Genomic DNA, 19,075 nt, shown 5'->3' with positions numbered 1-19,075 from the left:
TATATATATAGGGTTGCATTCACATGCAAACACCATTAAAATACAAATCTGTGGACAAATATGAGCCATTAGATTAGATGAGATTAATGGTTTGGATGTAATATGCAAAAATTGATGTGGTAAGATAACATGCGAAAAGGGCAAATCAGACAAATTGATTAAATCCTAATTAAGGTGAAATTAAAACACGATTTACATAATCAGCCTAAATTAAAGGAGTTTAATTAGAGTATAATTAGGTATCCTCCTTCAAATAGGGCACTCCTAATCCTACACCAACCACCACCCAAACGCAAAACACTGTGCAGAGAAGAGAGACCGGCGCCGCCACAAACAACAACTGAAGGAGGCGACCATGGAGAACACGCACACACAAATTCCCAGGTAAGCATCGAAATACGATTATGCATCAAGTAGAACACACCGTGCTTAGTTATTGAAAAGTATGTGCATAAGTGTATTTATGAATAGAAAGCTATTACTGTTTGAAATATATAAAATTTATTGGGGAAACCCAGTGCAAATAGCAGTAACGGGAAACCCTACAAAACCACAGGAGATTAAAACTGTGATCACGCGAGGGGTGAAGAGATTAGAGAACTAAGCACAAAGTTAGATAGTCTCATGCGCACATAAGCTTGGGTAGATAAATAGGTGTAGAGACATGCATGAGGACATTTACACATCAGCATATTGCTGTAGGAAAGGCAGGGAAATAATTAAACAATCATCAGACAATCAGAACATACAGTGCTTACGTTCGCATACGTGTGCACAGGATAATGGTAAGTCGGGCACACAACAGACCCAAATAAAAGTAATGTGAAAAATACACACACAGTATCACAGTATTAGAGCCATGGCCACACAGAAAACCCAGCATGCACATAATTTATACCCCAAATTGAAACACAATTACACACTGCAACACATCTTTCATTATTGGACGAAAACTGAAATATTTAATTGTTGTCTTGAATAGGTGAAGACCACTGTGCACACCATGTAATGGGATGCGAAATGAAAATACACAAAGATGGAGCAAAATACTGGACACCGCCAACAACAAAAGAAAGAACACCGTTCGAAGGACAGCGATTCGAAACAGTTGAACACGAAATTGAATTCTACGAGGAATATGCTAAGGAAGCCGGATTTGATGTTAGGCATGGAACAAAACGTAGAAATTGATTCGGGCAAGTGTCAATAAAATACATGCTGTGCTCACGAGAGGGTTACAAGGCCGAACGGAAGGAACCCAATAATAGCTCAAAAGTAAAACAGAGACGGAGGAGAGTGTCCAATAGGATAGGCTGTAAGGCACGTATGGTAATGACAAAGTGTGACAAAGGCGAATATAAAGTACATGCAATCCAGCTACGACATACCCTTTGTTTATGCTCAGATGCGGCCAAACCTTTTTTAAAGATAAATAGGCAACTTGACATCGGTCACAAAACCTTCTTGGCTCACTGTGCAAAGGAAAACATCGGTCCCACAAAAGCTTTCAGACTGTTCAAAGAGATGGTGGGCAGTTTTACAGATGTAGGAGCAACATGCATTGAGTTTTGCAATTTTAGACGGGACCTATTGGCCTATATAGCTGAGGCCGACGCCCAAATGGTGATAGAAGACATGTTCAAAAGAAAAGAGGAGAACCCGGACTTCTATTTCGATTTCGACATAGGCGAAGAAGCGCAATTAACAAGGTTATTCTTGGCAGACGCAGAATGTCGGAGGAATTATGCATATTATGGCGATGTCATGTCATTTGACGCCACATACAGTACAAACAGGTATAAATCGTATGAGGTTTAATTTATTCTGACCGGCCACTGTACATACGTTGTATAAACAGTGTGCGCGCTGGGAGCTAATGAGGGGAAAAAAGAGCGTGCCGGACGTAGTAAATCAGCATGCGCAACAACGTGTTGTATACTAGTCGGCAACTTACAAGAAGTCTGCTTAATACTAATTACAATCGTGCTTACATTGCAGGTACAAGTTAGTGTTCGTCCCTTTCACAGGGGTGGATAACCACAAAAGGTGCATAACATTTGGGGCAGGGTTGATTGCGAAAGAAGATGTAGAATCATATGAGTGGCTAGTCATGAAGTTCAAAACTGCAATGGAATACACACCAAGATGTACTACAACTAACCAAGATCCAGCACTAAAAATAGTAGTACCACACATTATGCCAACAACAAGGCATAGATTCTGTATGTGGCACATCATGACAAAAGTTGGGGAAAAGGTAGGGGTTGCATTGTTGCACAACGCAGACTTCAAAAAGGAACTAAATAACACCGTATGGGATGACACATTAACAATAGATGAATTTGAGAGGAAATGGACAACACTAATGAAGGACTACAATCTTGAAGAACACCAGTGGTTTGCCCAACTGTACGAGGCACGTGCATCGTGGATACCTGCATACTTCAACGACATACCAATGGGAGGTCTGCTAAGGACCACATCACGGTCGGAATCAGAAAACAACTACTTTGGTAAATTTACAAACCACCACTGCAGCTTGGTAGAATTCATGGCACAATACAATAGTGTCATTGGAGAACAGAGGCAAAGACAATCAAAACTCAACGCAGAAAATGAAGGTTCGTACCCTGAAACTAAAACCCATTTGAGTATTGAGAAGCACGCTGCTAGAGTTTACACGTAAACATATTCTATGAATTCCAACAAGAGGTATGGGATGCTAGTTTCAAATGCCACATCACCGAAAAAAATAACGTAGGTGATATATGGACTTACAAAGTTGAAGAGACTGGTGGAAAAATGTTTGAAGTAACAGAAATCCCAAGCACGAAGCAAATAGAGTGTGCATGCAAGAAATTCAACCATGTCGGTATACTATGCAGGCATGTGCTGCAAGTGATGAAGACAAAAGGGTATGAAACAATCCCACAAAAGTATATCGTCTCACGATGGACACGAGACGCATGTGCACAGCCATTATACGATGTCCCATGGGCAAAAAGAACAAAAATACCCAAGGCAAATGAAACAACAAAAGTTGCAAATCAACTATGGAATGAATTCTACAACTGTATGGGATTAGTGAATGGTTGGCCAGACAAGATGGACCAAATGTTGGCAACATTGCAACAACTCAAGAAGGACCTAGAAAACGAAAGGCAACAAACACAAGAGGGTGCCAACAATGAATCTGTGTTTGAAAGACTAGTCGGATCAAGCAAACCGAACGACATACAAATAAAACCACCCAAAGTTGCAAAGAACAAAGGGATTGGGAAGAGACTCAAAAGCAACAGAGAGAAAGCCGCCACGAACAACCAAAAGAAAAGGGAAAGAACATGCAATATATGCGATCTCCCAGGGCACAACAGCCGCACCTGTCCGGATAAACTTGCATAAGACGAAGTTTGCAACAGTTCAATACAACAACCCATGAAATAATGTCATTATGTTTACATTTACGAACCATATTTACTTACTTCTATGAAGCAATCATTTTTATGTCATATATACGCGCACAAAGATCCATAAGCCAACACACAACGCATGGATGCACGCGAGTCTTTAAAAAAAAAAAAAAAAAAAAAAAAACTCACCGCACACACAAACGAAGCAGGACGCGCACACTAACAAAATTGAATTAACGAATGCGAGATTTGGCTGCGTGCACAAAGAAAAATATATATGCGCACAAACCACACGACGGTGATAACCGGAGATCCATCATTAACCTCTCACGAAACCACACGTCCCTCTGATCCATAGACGGGAAGTATCAACAACAGTCGTGAGCTAACACAAACCACCAACCAAGCACAAGACGAAACCTGTCAATATTAAACCAAATAACCCACAAAATAGAAATTGAAATGCAATAGGTGGAACTAAAACTAACCGAGGTCATCGTAGACGCAAAAAGACGTGACGGGGCCGACCGAGGCTTAGAACCCTCCAAACAATTAAGCACCGCAGCCCAAGTCGCAGACCTAATGCCGGCTGAAAATATAGTACGCCCCCTATAACAAAAAAAAACACCAAACAGTCACAAAAAAATATAAACTACACGACTCACCGACCACAAAGAAACAAACTCACTAAACTAACATGTCAGCAGTCGATCCCCCAAGCAACCAATTCACGATTAAAGCCTCTTCCGGAACATCAGGAACAGGAAACGTAACACACTCACTGACGCTGAAAGGCTGATACTGAAGGTGAGAGGCAACGACCGGAATATGAGAAGCATGAGACTTACTAGGACGAACAGGTTTAACCGGAGCTGCACAAACCGGCCCCTCAGAAAATGTCGGCCCAGTCGAACCACTACCACCAACACACACCTGCCCACCAAACAACCGTAACATGTATTAACCTCACCAAAACCAAGCACCAAACCAGCCATGGGAAACTAAGAGACGTGCAAGCACGTGAAGTACAGCCCACTAGCATACACCCTCTATAACATATGCAAAACATGAAATGCAAGAAGATATTAACGAAACAAACCTCCGTGGGCGTAAAAAACTTCGGACCGTCAGAGGTAGGGACAACACTCAGCCCGGTGCCAGCACCATGAACAACAACCCCCCCCCCCCCCTCCATCATTATCAGCACACCCGGGCCCAGCACACACAGTACCTTGATCCCCACCAAGAGAATCAAGACCCAGCACATCTCCAATACCCTACCCCAAAAGACACAACCAAAGATATTACAACCAACAACATCAAAAAAATGTAAAAAATGAATAGAAAAACTACAGCCCACTCATACATCAATAAAAGACCCACACACACTCACCTGATCCCCACCAAGACAATCGGGACCCACCACATCACCAATACCCTACACCAAAAGAGACAACCAAATATATTACAACCAACAACATGTAAAAAATGTACATAAAAACTACACCCACTCATAAACCAATATAGAGGCCACACTGCCAAGCACAATAACATGTATACGCCAGCACACAACGAAAAAAAAAAAAAAAAAAAAAAAAAAAAAACCAGAATTAAAAATAGCAACTCATCCAACTGCATTTGACAAAAAAGAAAAAAAAAAGCCGCAACGAACCTGCACCGAGGCCCCCAAACCAGGTGGTTCATCGCACACATTCCCAACCTCCTACAAGGGAACACACACCCAACTTAATGAACCCCACACCAGAATAGAAACCAAAAATCAACGCCAAATATCAAACACATACAACACAAAACACCAACAAGCTTACCGAAGGAATAACATTAACAGGCCCAGGGTCATCACTCCTAAACTCCGCCGCATTTTTGATAACCACTTCAACAACCGCATCGGTACCTCTACCCTCAGGACCCGCCACAGCAAAATCTTGAGTTAAACCAATGCTAAACGAAGGCATATCATTGAGGCCACCCCCCCTCAGAAATGTCACAAAAATTCACATCCAAAACACGCAATCGGTCCTGAATAGGAGCAAAAAATCGGCGACAAACCTCCCCCTCTACCACCCTACCATGTGCCATCTTGAACAACTGATCCAAGGTATCGACAGAACTTGCAACAACAGCAACAGCCTCACCAACCACACATTCAAACGTCTAGCGCGAACACAAAAAGAACACATACATTAGCATACAAACCTTGATTAGACTAGTCAAAACCTGTAAGCACACACACAAGTCCAACAGTGCGCACATAAAGTAATGAACTGCCTATAGAGATAAAGAAAAAAAAAAAAAAAAAAAAAAAAAAAAAAAAAAAAAAAAAAAAAACATAAGCAAACCTTACATTAGCATGGACTGAATAAATTAAAAACAAAAAGGTGTGCAAGGAAGATAAACTGGTGTGCAGTCCAACCTTAGGGCCATACTCGGGGCCATCCCCATCCACATTCAAGCCCCCAACACCAGGCTCGATCTCTCCACGACCAAACCCACCAGCAATTATCTCCGCAGACTCCCTCGCAAAAAGCAACTCCGATGTCCATCTGCGAAACGAAGGCACGAGCCGTGGGACAGAACGCTCAAACGGCAACACACGGTCCACATAAAACAACTGAACAACAAAACAACAAAATAAGGAAATAACGCAATGAAACAGTAAAAAAATAAAATAAAATAACAAAAACTATAATGCCGCAACAAACTCCGCAGGACCCACAAAGCATTTATGACGACCAGTAACCCAAGCATCCTGAGTCTCCACCAACAAATCTAACAGAAGCTTGCACCAATTTAAATCATAGATCCGAGAGACATCATCAAACCAATCGAAATACATTTGATTTGCATAGTCATTGCTCATACAACACACCAACGTGGACAGCACCAACATACAAAAATTCCTTTTAAACCAATCGCGACCATCAACCTCACCAATAACCTTGTCTGCAACCATGGACAACGACACCGTATAACGCACCTTCCCAAATAATCCCCTCCAATGTTTCAACAGATTACTAATATGCACCCTCTCACTCTTAACCATCTCAGTCTTGCCACGTGGAAACCCCAACACCAACTCAACGTCCCGCTCATACACAGGCAGGACTCTACCACCACCCAAGTCAAACGTCTGCGTCCGCCCGTCAAAATTAGTCAAGAGCAAATGCACCAGACTCGGAGGACACTCCGACACCTTGAAATCCAACAAATGCCCTAATCCTAAACCCCTAATATCATTTTTTTTTTACGCACGGACAGATCCTGAAGAGCATCAACAAGAACACCAGTTTGCCCCCGAAACTTAACAGTTGGAAATTCAGAATCCTCTTCTACAAACTCCTCACCACCATCAGAGGAATCTTCAGGAGCATTCCACAGCGGGTCTTGCTCCAACCTAGCCAAGAAAGCCAAAGGTAGCGAAACGAAGTCATCATCGCTCGCACACCTCGCGACCACCCCAGGAACACCCCGCAACCCCTTAAGCTTCTTACCTGCAGAAAAAAGACCCACAATACTCAGTACACAACCCTGCACACCAACCCACACAACTACAACACCACATCCAACCACATCCAGCACAATAAAAAACCCAAAAGAACACCCACCACACCCTCCCACCCCGGCAGAAACATCCCCCCACCCCCCACCAAATTCCTGATTTGGAAAATCAATTGTCAACCGAGCATACAACATGTAACAACAATTAAAACCTGCACACTTATAACAACCGACCATAGAACATGTAACAACAAAACAAAAAACTGAAATGCACTAAAATCCAAAAACTAACTACTATACACCATCATATGAAATACTATACAATTTAGACCTATCATTACAGAACAATAAAAAAACCTCCCGCCACTATATAAATGCAAAACACAGGATACATAGCATACTTAAGTCAGAAGGATATGTACCAAAAAATTTCAACTCGTAATAAAAATCATGCCACAGTAATTTAAGCTAGACTCAAAATATGACATAGTAAACCAAACATCATTCCACAGAAATTTAAGTTAGACCACAAAATAACAGAGAAAACCACGGCCACTACCTCAATGAACATAAAAACTAAAATTCATTTAAAAAAAAAAAAAAACAGAAGCGCAAACTGCCCAGACTTCCGGATACCACACCAGATCCACAATGCACCCACCCATCCTGCCATAAACCATAACACCGGAAAAAATTCAAAAAATTCAAAAAAAAAAACCCAAGACGTGACCGGCTGGAAAACAAAGAAGAAAAAAAATTAAAAAAAAAAAAAAAAAAAAAAAAAAAAAAAACATCCGGCCACGAAAACGCCAACACCCACACCCTCAGACCCCAAAACCCCCATCGACCGGGCACAAGATAACAAACCCCCAAACCAGCCTGCCATATCCTACAAACGAGTAAAAAAAAAACCCTAGACACAAAATCCGACCACAAAATCGGCAAAACCCCATAACCCCCGACCCCAACCCACAACTACCACCCACCAAGCAACAAAATCCCAAAAGTTGAACACAAAAAAGGCCAAAAACAGAAGAAAAAAAAAAAAGAACTAACCTCGGCCGACATCCGGTGATCACCCCCCCCCCCCCTCTTCAGCGTGCCGCGGTCCCCACCAACAACCATAGCAACGTGGGAATGAAGATCGAAAAAGCAAAGGAACGAAGGCGACGCGATTTGTGGAATTCTTCGACGCACTCCCCACGCACGACAATAGAAGAAACGGAAGAATAGGAAGATTCCAACCGTGCGCGTGTGTTTGAACCTAAATCTGACAAGGACTCAAAACAAACAACATACATAAATACCCCTCTTAACATAAAAACACACAAAAAAGGAGAGGGGATGCACGCCTAAATCATAGCCATCTAACCGTACCATCCAACGCCCCAAAATAGTCCACATGTTTTTATTTTAAGAGGTGTTTTCACATGAATCAAATTCTATATATATATATATATATATATATATATATATATATATATATATATATATATATATATATATATATATATATATATATATATATATATATATATATATATATATAGAATTAGGTTCAAATGAGGATAGTGCGCCTAGGTGCGGTGAGATGAGAGCCATTGATCTTGCCTAAATCAACGTATAGGATTAACAATGATTAAAAAAATACGGTGGCAATTCGATCTTTTTGCATCTAGGTCAAATTTAAGGTGCGTGATTTTTCTCCTTAAGTTGCGTGGGTTTCCTTCTTAAGGTTCGTGGTTTCTGTGCTTAAGGTGTGGTTTTTGAGCTGTGTGCTTAAGGTGCGTCAGTCTAAAGCTTTAGGTGCGTGGTTTTCTTTCTTAAGGTACGTCAGTTGTTGAAACTTAAGGTGCGTCGGCCTAAAGCTTTAGGTGCGTGGTTTTTCCTTCTTAAGGTGCGTTGTTTTCCTTCTTAAGGTGCGTCGATCTAATGCTTTAGTTACGTTGTTTTCCTTCTTAAGATGCATTGTTTTCTTTCTTAAGGTGCTTTGTTTTCCTTCTTAAGGTGCGTTGATTTTCTTCTTTAGGTTCACCATTTTTACAGTTTTTTTTTTCATTCAACGATACAGTGGATTTTTTCAGTTTTGGTTCCCAAGTTTAAAATGGTCTAGTTCAAAAGAAAAAAAATATGGTAGCAATATAATAACAAATAATGTAGTTGTATGTTATCTTTTGGAGTAAACTTGAAGAAGATGAATGCATTTGAGGACGCGCGTTTTTTTTTTATTTAATTTTCATTGATTTATGCCGTTGATCTAGATTTGATCAACGACTCATATCTAACCCTATTTTTCACCTGGGGGCATCTCCGCACCAGAACTCATACATACATATATATATATATATATATATATATATATATATATATATATATATATATATATATATATATATAGGGTCCGGATCAGGTGAGGACCTAATCTTACGTGAGGACGTAAGGACTAATCTAGACTATTAAATCAGAATGATGTATGGCTGAGATTAAAAGGAACAAATCACACGGATTAAGAAAATAAATCCCTTTAAAATATTAAAATATATAAATTTAGGGTAAATCAGTCTTATCAAAAGATGTGCATTCCTATACAAAATGTTGTGCATTCCTATAGTGAGTGTTGTGCATCGATAACTTTATTGTTGTGCATTCAAATCCCGCCAAAAAATCATACAGTGGACATCCCAATGTCCTACGATGCACTGAACTATGTGCTATAATGCACAACTCTCTAGCCTATAGTATTAGCAATATTATTATTTGTATTATTAGTTTAACTAGTCTTTATGTTAGACTAGTTATTTATGGCTTTCCTAATTCATAGGATTAGTTTACGCTGTTGTATTTAGGAGATAGTTCTGTAATCTCTATTCTATTGGAATTGAAACTGTGATCCCTTATCTCATCTGGTATCAGAGCCGGGTCAGTTTCTCTCTCCTTTCTACACTTTTCGATCGTATTCCGATCGCAGCTCCTCCGCCAAAACTCGCCGGCGTACACTATGTCTACCAATTCCTCCGAACGCACAGTATCGGCCGGCGACCCTTCCCTCCCCAACCCCACCGGAAATTCCCTATCAGGAGCGCACCACTTTGTGTCAATTAAGTTGACGTACCGCAACTTCTTATTTTGGCGTACGCAACTGGTGCCCTTCCTCCGTGGCCAAGAACTGCTTGGATACGTCGGTGGTGAGACACCATGCCCACCACCAACCATTCCCGCTGCCCCGACCTCTGGCGAGTCCACGTCCGCCATGACTACAGCCGCACCGGTTCCGAACCCGGAATACCGTGCGTGGGTGAAGCAAGATCAGGAGCTCCTATCCCTGTTGATTTCATCACTCTCCGATGAAGTCATGCACCTGGCTGTCGGGAAAACCACATCGCGCGTTGTTTGGGAATCCATAGGCGCTGCTCTTGGGAGTTCGACTCGGGCACGATGCCTGAGTCTACTTGGTCAGTTTCACTCCCTCAGACAAGGTAATAGTACTACCGCGGAATATTTGGGGCGTGCGCAATTGTTGGTAGAAGATCTTGCGCATGCCGGACGCCCCATCTCTCTGGACGAACAAAACTTGTTCGTGTTCCGTGGCCTGCGTCCGGAGTATCGTGCAATGGCTTCCTCTCTCACGGAGACGGGCACCCCAGTCACGATCCCTCAGATAGCCGACTATCTACGTGCCCAGGAGTTCATCTATTCAGACGAGTTCCCGGCCGGACCTGACACGGGACTGATGACCACGCCGACTGCTATGTTCGCTGGGCGCGGACGCCGTGGTGGTGGTGAGAACGGCCGCGGAAACTCCGGGAATGGTGGTCGCCATAACCAGAACCGAGGCCGTGGAGGTCGCGGCAACGGCGGACGAGGCGGTCGCGGTGGTGTGCCCCGGTGCCAAATCTGCCGAGCCCAGGGCCACACTGCTCTTTACTGTTATAAACGATATGCTCTGCAGCCGCAGCCCCAGGCGAACATGGTGGTCTCCGGAGATGAAACGGCAGCAGCTTCTTCGGCGGCTTCGGGCTGGTTCCCGGACACTGGAGCCACGGCTCATGCAACCCCGGACGCATCCATGATGTCTCAATCCGATGAGTATACCGGCGGCGATGTGCTCCGAGTGGGTAATGGGACAGGTTTGATAATTTCACGTGTTGGTCATACTACTATACCTTCCGCGTCAAAAATGTTACGTTTGTCAAATGTCTTACATGTTCCTCAATTGTCCGTTCCTTTACTATCTGTTTATCGCCTTACGAATGAGAATAATGTATTTGTTGAATTTCACAAAAATTGTTTTATTGTGAAGGATACAATCACCAGGGCGGTTCTACTTAAAGGTTCCACATCGGGTGGCTTATACAAGCTCCCGATCTCTGAGTCTCATTTTGCGTTTGTTTCGGCCCGGGCATCTCCCACGGTTTGGCATCGTCGCTTGGGACATCCACATGGCCACGTTCAAAGTCGCGTCCTAAAGTCGTGTCCGGTAGCTCCTAATAAAACCGATTTGGGGTCGTGCGTTTCGTGTCACCTTGGCAAAGCTTCTAGATTTCCACTAGATAGGGTTGATCGTTCTAGTGAAAATGTTTTAGATTTGTTATATACGGACATCTGGGGTCCGGCTCCTGTAATTTCTCATAGTGGTTTTCGTTATTTTTTGCTGTTTGTAGACGATTACTCACATTTCTGCTGGTTTTATCCCTTACGGGTAAAATCAGACATTTATAAAATATTCGAGTCCTTTCGGGTCATGGTGGAGCGCCAATTCGGGCGTTCCATCAAGTCTATACAATCGGACCTAGGTGGGGAATATCGCAAATTGCATAGCATTTTCACCCAACTAGGCATAATTCACCGTCAATCATGTGCCTATACACACGAACAAAATGGCAGGGTCGAGCGCAAAAACCGGCACATTGTTGAAACCGGGTTACCACTGTTAGCTGAAGGCTCAGTTCCTCAACAATATTGGGACTTTGCTTTCGAGACAGCTACTTGTCTAATTAATTATTTGCCAACACCCGTCCTACAGTTTGAAAGTTCATACACGCGTCTACATAAAACTCCGCCCCCATACACTTTTCTTCGAGTATTCGGGTGCAAGTGCTACCCCTATCTACGCCCTTACAATCGGCATAAGATAGAGTATCGCTCTGCCCCGTGTGTCTTCTTAGGTTACCCTACCAGCTTTAGAGGTTATAGATGCATGAATCTAACAAGTGGAAAGATCTACATTTGTCGCCATGTGCGTTTTGACGAGTCAATTTTCCCTTTTTCAGACACAACAGGCAGTAATCAAGATCAATCGGCTTCTACAGCCGTCCCATGGGCCGTTGGGCCAATTGTGACACATAACTCTTTGCCCGGTACCATAACTGAAGTTGCTCCCATTCAGTCAGACAGCCAGGCACCCTTAGCTAGGGAATCACCGCCGCTGGCAATAGAAGGGCCAGTTCAGACTAGGACCGAGCCACCTCGAGCTCGAACCCGGAAGCCCCGCGGTCAGTTAGCTACCCGAGCACATGTCATGCGTCTCCGGCACCATACACGGGGCACCGATGAGCAATTTCAGGCTCTCACTGCAACCGTAGATCCAACTTGTTATTCACAGGCGGTAGGGCATCCGCAATGGCGGGATGCTATGGACCAAGAGTTCAACGCTCTGGTTCACAATGATACTTGGACACTTGTGCCTGCAGAGCCACATATGAACGTGGTAGGATGCAAGTGGGTTTTTCGTACCAAACGGAATGCGGACAGCTCAGTCGAGCGGCATAAGGCGCGTCTTGTGGCAAAGGGGTTTAACCAAGTACCTGGTGAAGACTTCTTTGACACTTTCAGTCCTGTGGTCAAGCCGACCACTGTTCGACTTTTGTTCTCTCTCGCAGTATCACGAGACTGGACTATGCAGCAATTAGATGTACACAACGCCTTCTTGAATGGGCGTCTAGCAGAGACAGTGTACATGAAGCAACCACCAGGATATGAAGATCCGACACACCCAAATCATGTGTGTCATCTTCAGCGGTCGCTATATGGTCTTAAACAAGCCCCCCGGGCTTGGTTTAAGCGTTTGCATGATTTTCTGATTTCTGCAGGTTTTTCATCCTCAAAAACAGACGTGTCTCTGTTTCATTATTCCGCGGGTTCGTCACGTGTATATCTGCTAGTTTATGTCGACGACATAATCATGATGGGGAACGACTCCGTGCTTATTTCAGAGTTATTGCAACGCCTGTCGAACACTTTCAAAATTCGGGATCTGGGCACACCCAGTTTTTTTCTTGGGATCGAAACTTTGAAAGATAAAACAGGGTTGTTACTATCTCAGCACCGATACATGAAAGACATTCTCAACCGAGCTGGGATGACAGATTGCAAACCGCTAGCCACACCAGCCGCCGTCTCTCAACCAGTCACACTGGATATTCAAATGTATGACAACCCGACGTAGTATCGGCGTTTGGTTGGGGCGCTTCAGTACTTGACGATCACACGGCCTGACTTGGCTTTCTCCATTAATCGACTTTGTCAGTTTATGCATTCACCAACCAACGACCACTGGGTTCTATTAAAACGCGTTCTTCGGTACATCAAGGGCACCATTACTCATGGTCTACGTCTCACCTCTTCCGCTTCGACCACTATTCATGGGTTTTCTGATTCGGACTGGGCTGGGTGCCCGATTGACAAAATGATCACCAGCGGGTATGCAGTGTTCCTGGGTGATAATCTTATATCCTGGTTGTCAAGGAAACAACGGACTGTTGCGCGGTCCTCGACTGAAGCTGAATACAAAGCCCTCGCCGATGTATCAGCTGAGGTCACCTGGGTGGTTTCTCTTCTCCGTGAGCTGGGTTTACACACTGGCGAGCCATCCACACTCTGGTGCGACAACCTAGGTGCTACCTATTTGTGTGCCAATCCGGTCTTCCATGCTAGGACTAAGCACGTGGAAATTGATTTCCACTTCGTTCGGGACAAGGTGGCTTCAGGTGACTTGGTTGTCAACTTCGTCTCCACGAAAGATCAGCTCGCAGATATCTTCACTAAACCGTTGCCAGGTCCCCGGTTTGCAGCTCTGCGTGACAAGCTCAACATTGTAGCCCACCACTCTTGAGCTTGAGGGGGTGTATTAGCAATATTATTATTTGTATTATTAGTTTGACTAGTCTTTATGTTAGACTAGTTATTTATGGCTTTCCTAATTCATAGGATTAGTTTACGCTGTTTTATTTAGGAGATAGTTCTGTAATCTCTATTCTATTGGAATTGAAACTGTGATCCCTTATCTCATCTATAGTGCACAACTTACAACACTAGGTTGCACAATCAACACACACGAATGCACAATCGTACTACCCAAGCATTTATACATATACACGACAATCCAAATATAAACAATATTATACTCAAAAGAATGAGCGAAAAAAAATAAAAAATACTGATTAGTTTGCATGGGCGAACACTCAATCAATAATGAAGAAATCGCGGCTCCAAATTGCAACGGTGATGATCCAAGAAAATAGGAAACCAATTTGGCCAAGGATTACATATGCGTTCACACTTTAAAAAAATAGAAAAAGGCACTACTACCCCACTTTAACAAAAAAGATCAATCCATGTCATCTCAAGAACTCAAATCTAGGTCATCCAAATAAAAAAACAAACGCACAAGATTAGTCCTCACGTCCTCACCTAAGATTAGGTCCTCACCTGATCCGGATCCTATATATATATATATATATATATATATATATATATATATATATATATATATATATATATATATATATATATATATATATATATATATATATATATATATATATATATGAACCTGTCTCTCGAGGATCAGTGTTCATGGGAGATGATCATGCCTTAGAGATTGCTGGTATTGGTACTATTAAACTAAAAATGTTTGATGGTACGGTTCGCACTATCCAAGAGGTACGACACGTGAAAGGCCTGAAGAAAAATATATTGTGTGTGAATGAAAAATTCACATTCAAGATGGGATCATCAAAGTAATCAAGGTCGCGCTTGTTGTGATGTAAGCTGAAAAGATAGCGACCAATCTATACATGCTTAAAGGAGAAATACAACTACAAGGAGAAGCAGCTGTAGTATCAGACAATCTTATAGAGGAATCAACGATGATGTGGCATCAAAAACTTGGTCACATGTCGGAACAATGTCTAAAGATTCTTGCTGATCAACATCTTATTCCAGGGCTAACGAAGGTTTCATTACCTTTTTGTGAGCATTGTGTTACAAGTAAGCAACATAGATTGAAGTTTGAGAGCTCTAAAGCAAGGAGCAAGGCTATCTTGGAGCTAATCCACTCTGATGTTTGACAAGCACCAGTTATATCCCTAGGAGGTGCAAAATATTTTGTATCCTTCATCGACGACTACTCTAGGAGATGTTGGGTGTATGCAATCAAGCAGAAGGCTGATGTATTTGAAGTTTTCAAAATCTTCAAAGCGCGTATAGAACTTGAATCCGAGAAACGGATCAAGTGTTTGAGGTCGGATAATGGAGGAGAATATACTAGTGATGAATTTGATAAATTCTGTCTACAAGAAGGTATCAAACGGTAGTTCACGGTGGCGTATACTCCACAACAAAATGGAGTGGCAGAGCGGATGAACAAAACCTTATTGGAAAGAACAAGGGCAATTTTGAGGACTGCAAATTTGGCAAAGTCATTTTGGGCTGAAGCATTCAAAACCGCCTGTTATGTGATCAATCGGTCACCATCAACCGCAATTGATCTGAAAACGCCTATGGAAATGTGGACTGGTAAGCCATCTAGGTATTCTCACTTACATATATTTGGGAGTCCGACATATGTGATATACAACATTCAAGAAACATAAAAACTTGGATCCAAAATCAAGAAAATGTGTTTTCTTGGGATATGCTGATGGAGTGAAGAGGTATCACCTGTGGGATCCCACTGCCCACAAGGTTATCATCAATAGGGATGTTGTATTTGTAGAAGACAAGGTACAAGAAAGGGAAAACACTAAGAAGGAGAAACCATTAACAACAGTACAAGTTGAGGGAAGGAAGGAAGAAGAAATTCCAGTTTCCCCTGAAGCAACAATAGAGCATGATGAACAAGATCAAGCTAAGTCTTCAACTTTAGAAGTTCGACGATCAACTCGGGAGAGGAAGCAACCAGCTTGGCACTTAGATTATTCTATGAGAGGAAATTGAAATGTTGCATACTGTCTACTAACAGAAGATGGTGAGCCATTAACTTACCATGAGGCTATGAAAGATCCAGATGCATCTCTGTGGATGACAGCAATGCAAGAAGAAATTGAAGATCTCCATAAGAATAAAACTTGGGAACTTTTCCCGTTACCACAAGGAAGGAAGGCTATTGGGAATAAATGGGTTTATAAGATCAAACGAGATAGCAATAATCAAGTGGAACGGTATCGTGCTCGATTAGTTGTGAAAGGATTTGCTCAGAAAGAAGGAGTCGACTTCAATGAGATATTTTCTCTTGTTGTACGACTTACAACAAGTCGAGCAGACTTAGCGATGTGTGCTGTGTTTGACTTGTATCTTGAGCAGTTGGATGTGAAAACTGCATTTCTACATGGAGAACTTGAAGAAGAGATTTACATGGTCCAACCAGAAGGTTTTGAAGAAGAAGGAAAAGAGAACTTGGTTTGCAGGTTGAACAAATCTCTATACGGTCTCAAACAGGTGCCGAGATGTTGGTAAAAGAGATTTGATTCTTTCATTCTGAGCCATGGATACAACAGATTTAACTCTGATCCTTGTGCATATTGCAAGAGATTTGACGATAATCAGTTTATCATTTTGCTGTTATATGTTGACGACATGTTGGTAGTAGGCCCCAACAATGATCGTATCACGGAGATGAAGGCTCAATTGGCTAGGGAATTTGAAATGAAGGACTTAGGACCAGCAAACAAGATTTTAGGGATGCAAATTCACCAAGACAGAAATAATAGGAAGATTTGGCTCTCTCAGCAGAGTTATCTGAAGAAAATCTTGCGACGCTTCAACATGCAAGATTGTAAGCCAATTTCTGCCCCTCTTTCTATTAACTTCAAGTTATCCTCAAGTATGAGTCCTAGCAACGAAGCAGAGATGATGGAGATGTCTCGAGTACCGTATGCATCAGCAGTGTGCAGTTTAATGTTTGCTATGATCTGCAATAAACCAAACATTGCACAAGCAGTGGGAGCGGTCAGTCGATACATGGCATATCCTGGTAGAGAGCATTGGAGTGCTGTGAAGAGGATCCTTAGATATATCAAGGGTACCTCATATGTTGCATTGTGTTATGGAGGATCAGACTTCATTATTAAAGGCTATGTTGATTCAGATTATGCAGGTAATCTTGATTGTAGTAAATCCACCATGGGTTATGTGTTTACTCTTGCTGGCGGAGCAGTAAGCTGGGTCTCGAAGTTGCAGTCGGTTGTGGCAACTTCAACGATAGAAGTAGAATGTATAGCGGCTACTCAAGCTAGTAAAGAGGCAATATGGTTGCAAATGCTATTGGAGGAGCTCGGGCACAAGTCAGAGAAATGACTCTATTCTGTGACAGTCAGAGCGCTTTGTACTTGACAAAGAATCCAGCATTTCATTCCAAGACGAAACACATACGAGTTCAGTATCACTTTGTTCGTGAAAAAGTGGAAGAGAGAAGTGTAGATATACAGAAAAATCATACTAAAAATAACCTGGCATATATGTTAACAAGCCTACGACCAACGATAAATTCGTATGGTGTAGATCCTCAATTAGCCTAACAAGAATGAAAGCAGCAGGGAATTGGCAAAAATGATGAAGATCCACATTGTGACTTTAAGTGAGAGATTTGTAAATACTAAAGTCAAAATGTGGAAATGGGCAGAGGTTTAAAACCTTGGGCTAAGGTTTTGTTTGGGATGAAGTTTGGAGGAGTAAATGTATGGGATGAGGTTTGCTTGGGCATAGGTTTGAATAAGACAAAAGCTCGGGCATAGGTTTGTCTAAGGGGAAAAGCATAGGCATAGGTTTGCCTAAAGAGAAAAGCTTGGGCATAGGTTTTGCTTGGGGAAAATCTGCAGGAATAGATTTTCATATCTTGCAAATCTCTAGACATTTAATGCTTTGCAAATCTCTAGGCATTTAGGTTGCTATATAAAAGCAACATCTTGCATTCATTTTTATCATCCCATTCGAAATACAGAGAGTAGTATAGCAAAATACAGAGAGTAGAAATATAGAGTTATATTTGTAATTTCTATTGTAATATCCTTTTGCCAATACAGAAAATTCTTCTTCAATTTGCCTTATTTTGTGTATATTTATTCTAAATCCTACACTAGAAATTTATTCTCAATATTTCGTTCAAGTTGCTATTATATTTTGGTGTTGTGAACAGTATCGATCCTAACAAGTTTCAATACTAGGATGCTAGACTTGCCCCTTCAAATATCAACCCAACATTGTGGTAAGATGGCATGATTGATGAGATGATGAGGTAATTGAGGAATGATTTACTTTCCTTAATTGCAAGATCACCATTTAATGACTTCTTTTTATTTGTAAAGTTATCATAACTATTTTCCAAAACTACTTTCACCGATTAATTTCATGGACTAGATCACTCATATATCTTATGGACCTTCGCAGTCATTGAACTTATTGGGTTGTTTGGACTTATACCATCACATGGTAGTCAAGTACCTTGTGGTCCGCAAATTATATCATGCACCACGGTGCATGATCAATCATGCACCGTGCGTCTTTTTTTTTTAAATAAAAACAAACAGTGTTTGTTTTCCGTCGTTTCGCACCCTTTTGTAAAAAGTAACCATGTTCTTTAGTGTCATTTTGTACACTGCAGTTTCAATTCAACAGAACTACAGTTTCACTTCGATATAACTATAGTTTCATTCGATATTCATAGACTCAAATATGTGAAATGTTATTTAATTTTATTTTATATACACTATAGTTTCATTAAAACACAACTACATGATCATTTTGATATAATTACAGCTTCATTGTATAATACACTCAAATATGTGAAATGTTATTCAGTTTCATTTTATATACACTGTAGTTTCATTTCACTATAACTACAGTATCATTTTGATATAACTGCAGTGTCG

At 41.7% G+C, this 19,075-nt stretch overlaps 1 protein-coding gene across 1 annotated transcript; it reads left to right on the top strand.

Moving 5' to 3' along the window:
• Positions 1-1,524: 1,524 nt before the first annotated feature.
• On the top strand, positions 1,525-3,402 carry LOC109169619 (protein FAR1-RELATED SEQUENCE 5-like). The gene is made up of 3 exons (XM_019318497.1): positions 1,525-1,796; positions 1,999-2,682; positions 2,886-3,402. Exons 1-3 carry the CDS (start codon positions 1,525-1,527, stop codon positions 3,400-3,402), a joined length of 1,473 nt encoding a protein of 490 aa, XP_019174042.1.
• The last annotated feature ends 15,673 nt before the right edge of the window (positions 3,403-19,075 follow it).

Source organism: Ipomoea nil, unplaced genomic scaffold (genome assembly GCF_001879475.1).
Source record: "Ipomoea nil cultivar Tokyo-kokei standard unplaced genomic scaffold, Asagao_1.1 scaffold3316, whole genome shotgun sequence".
Classification (NCBI taxonomy): domain Eukaryota; kingdom Viridiplantae; phylum Streptophyta; class Magnoliopsida; order Solanales; family Convolvulaceae; genus Ipomoea; species Ipomoea nil.
This window is presented reverse-complemented; position numbering and strand designations above follow the sequence as displayed.

Coding starts and splice junctions, on each gene's coding strand:
- LOC109169619 (XM_019318497.1), top strand. CDS start 1,525: ATGGTGGGCAGTTTTACAGATGTAGGAGCAACATGCATTGAGTTTTGC. Junction 1,797..1,998: donor GCCACATACAGTACAAACAG/GTATAAATCGTA, acceptor CTTACATTGCAG/GTACAAGTTAGTGTTCGTCC. Junction 2,683..2,885: donor CACGCTGCTAGAGTTTACAC/GTAAACATATTC, acceptor TATACTATGCAG/GCATGTGCTGCAAGTGATGA.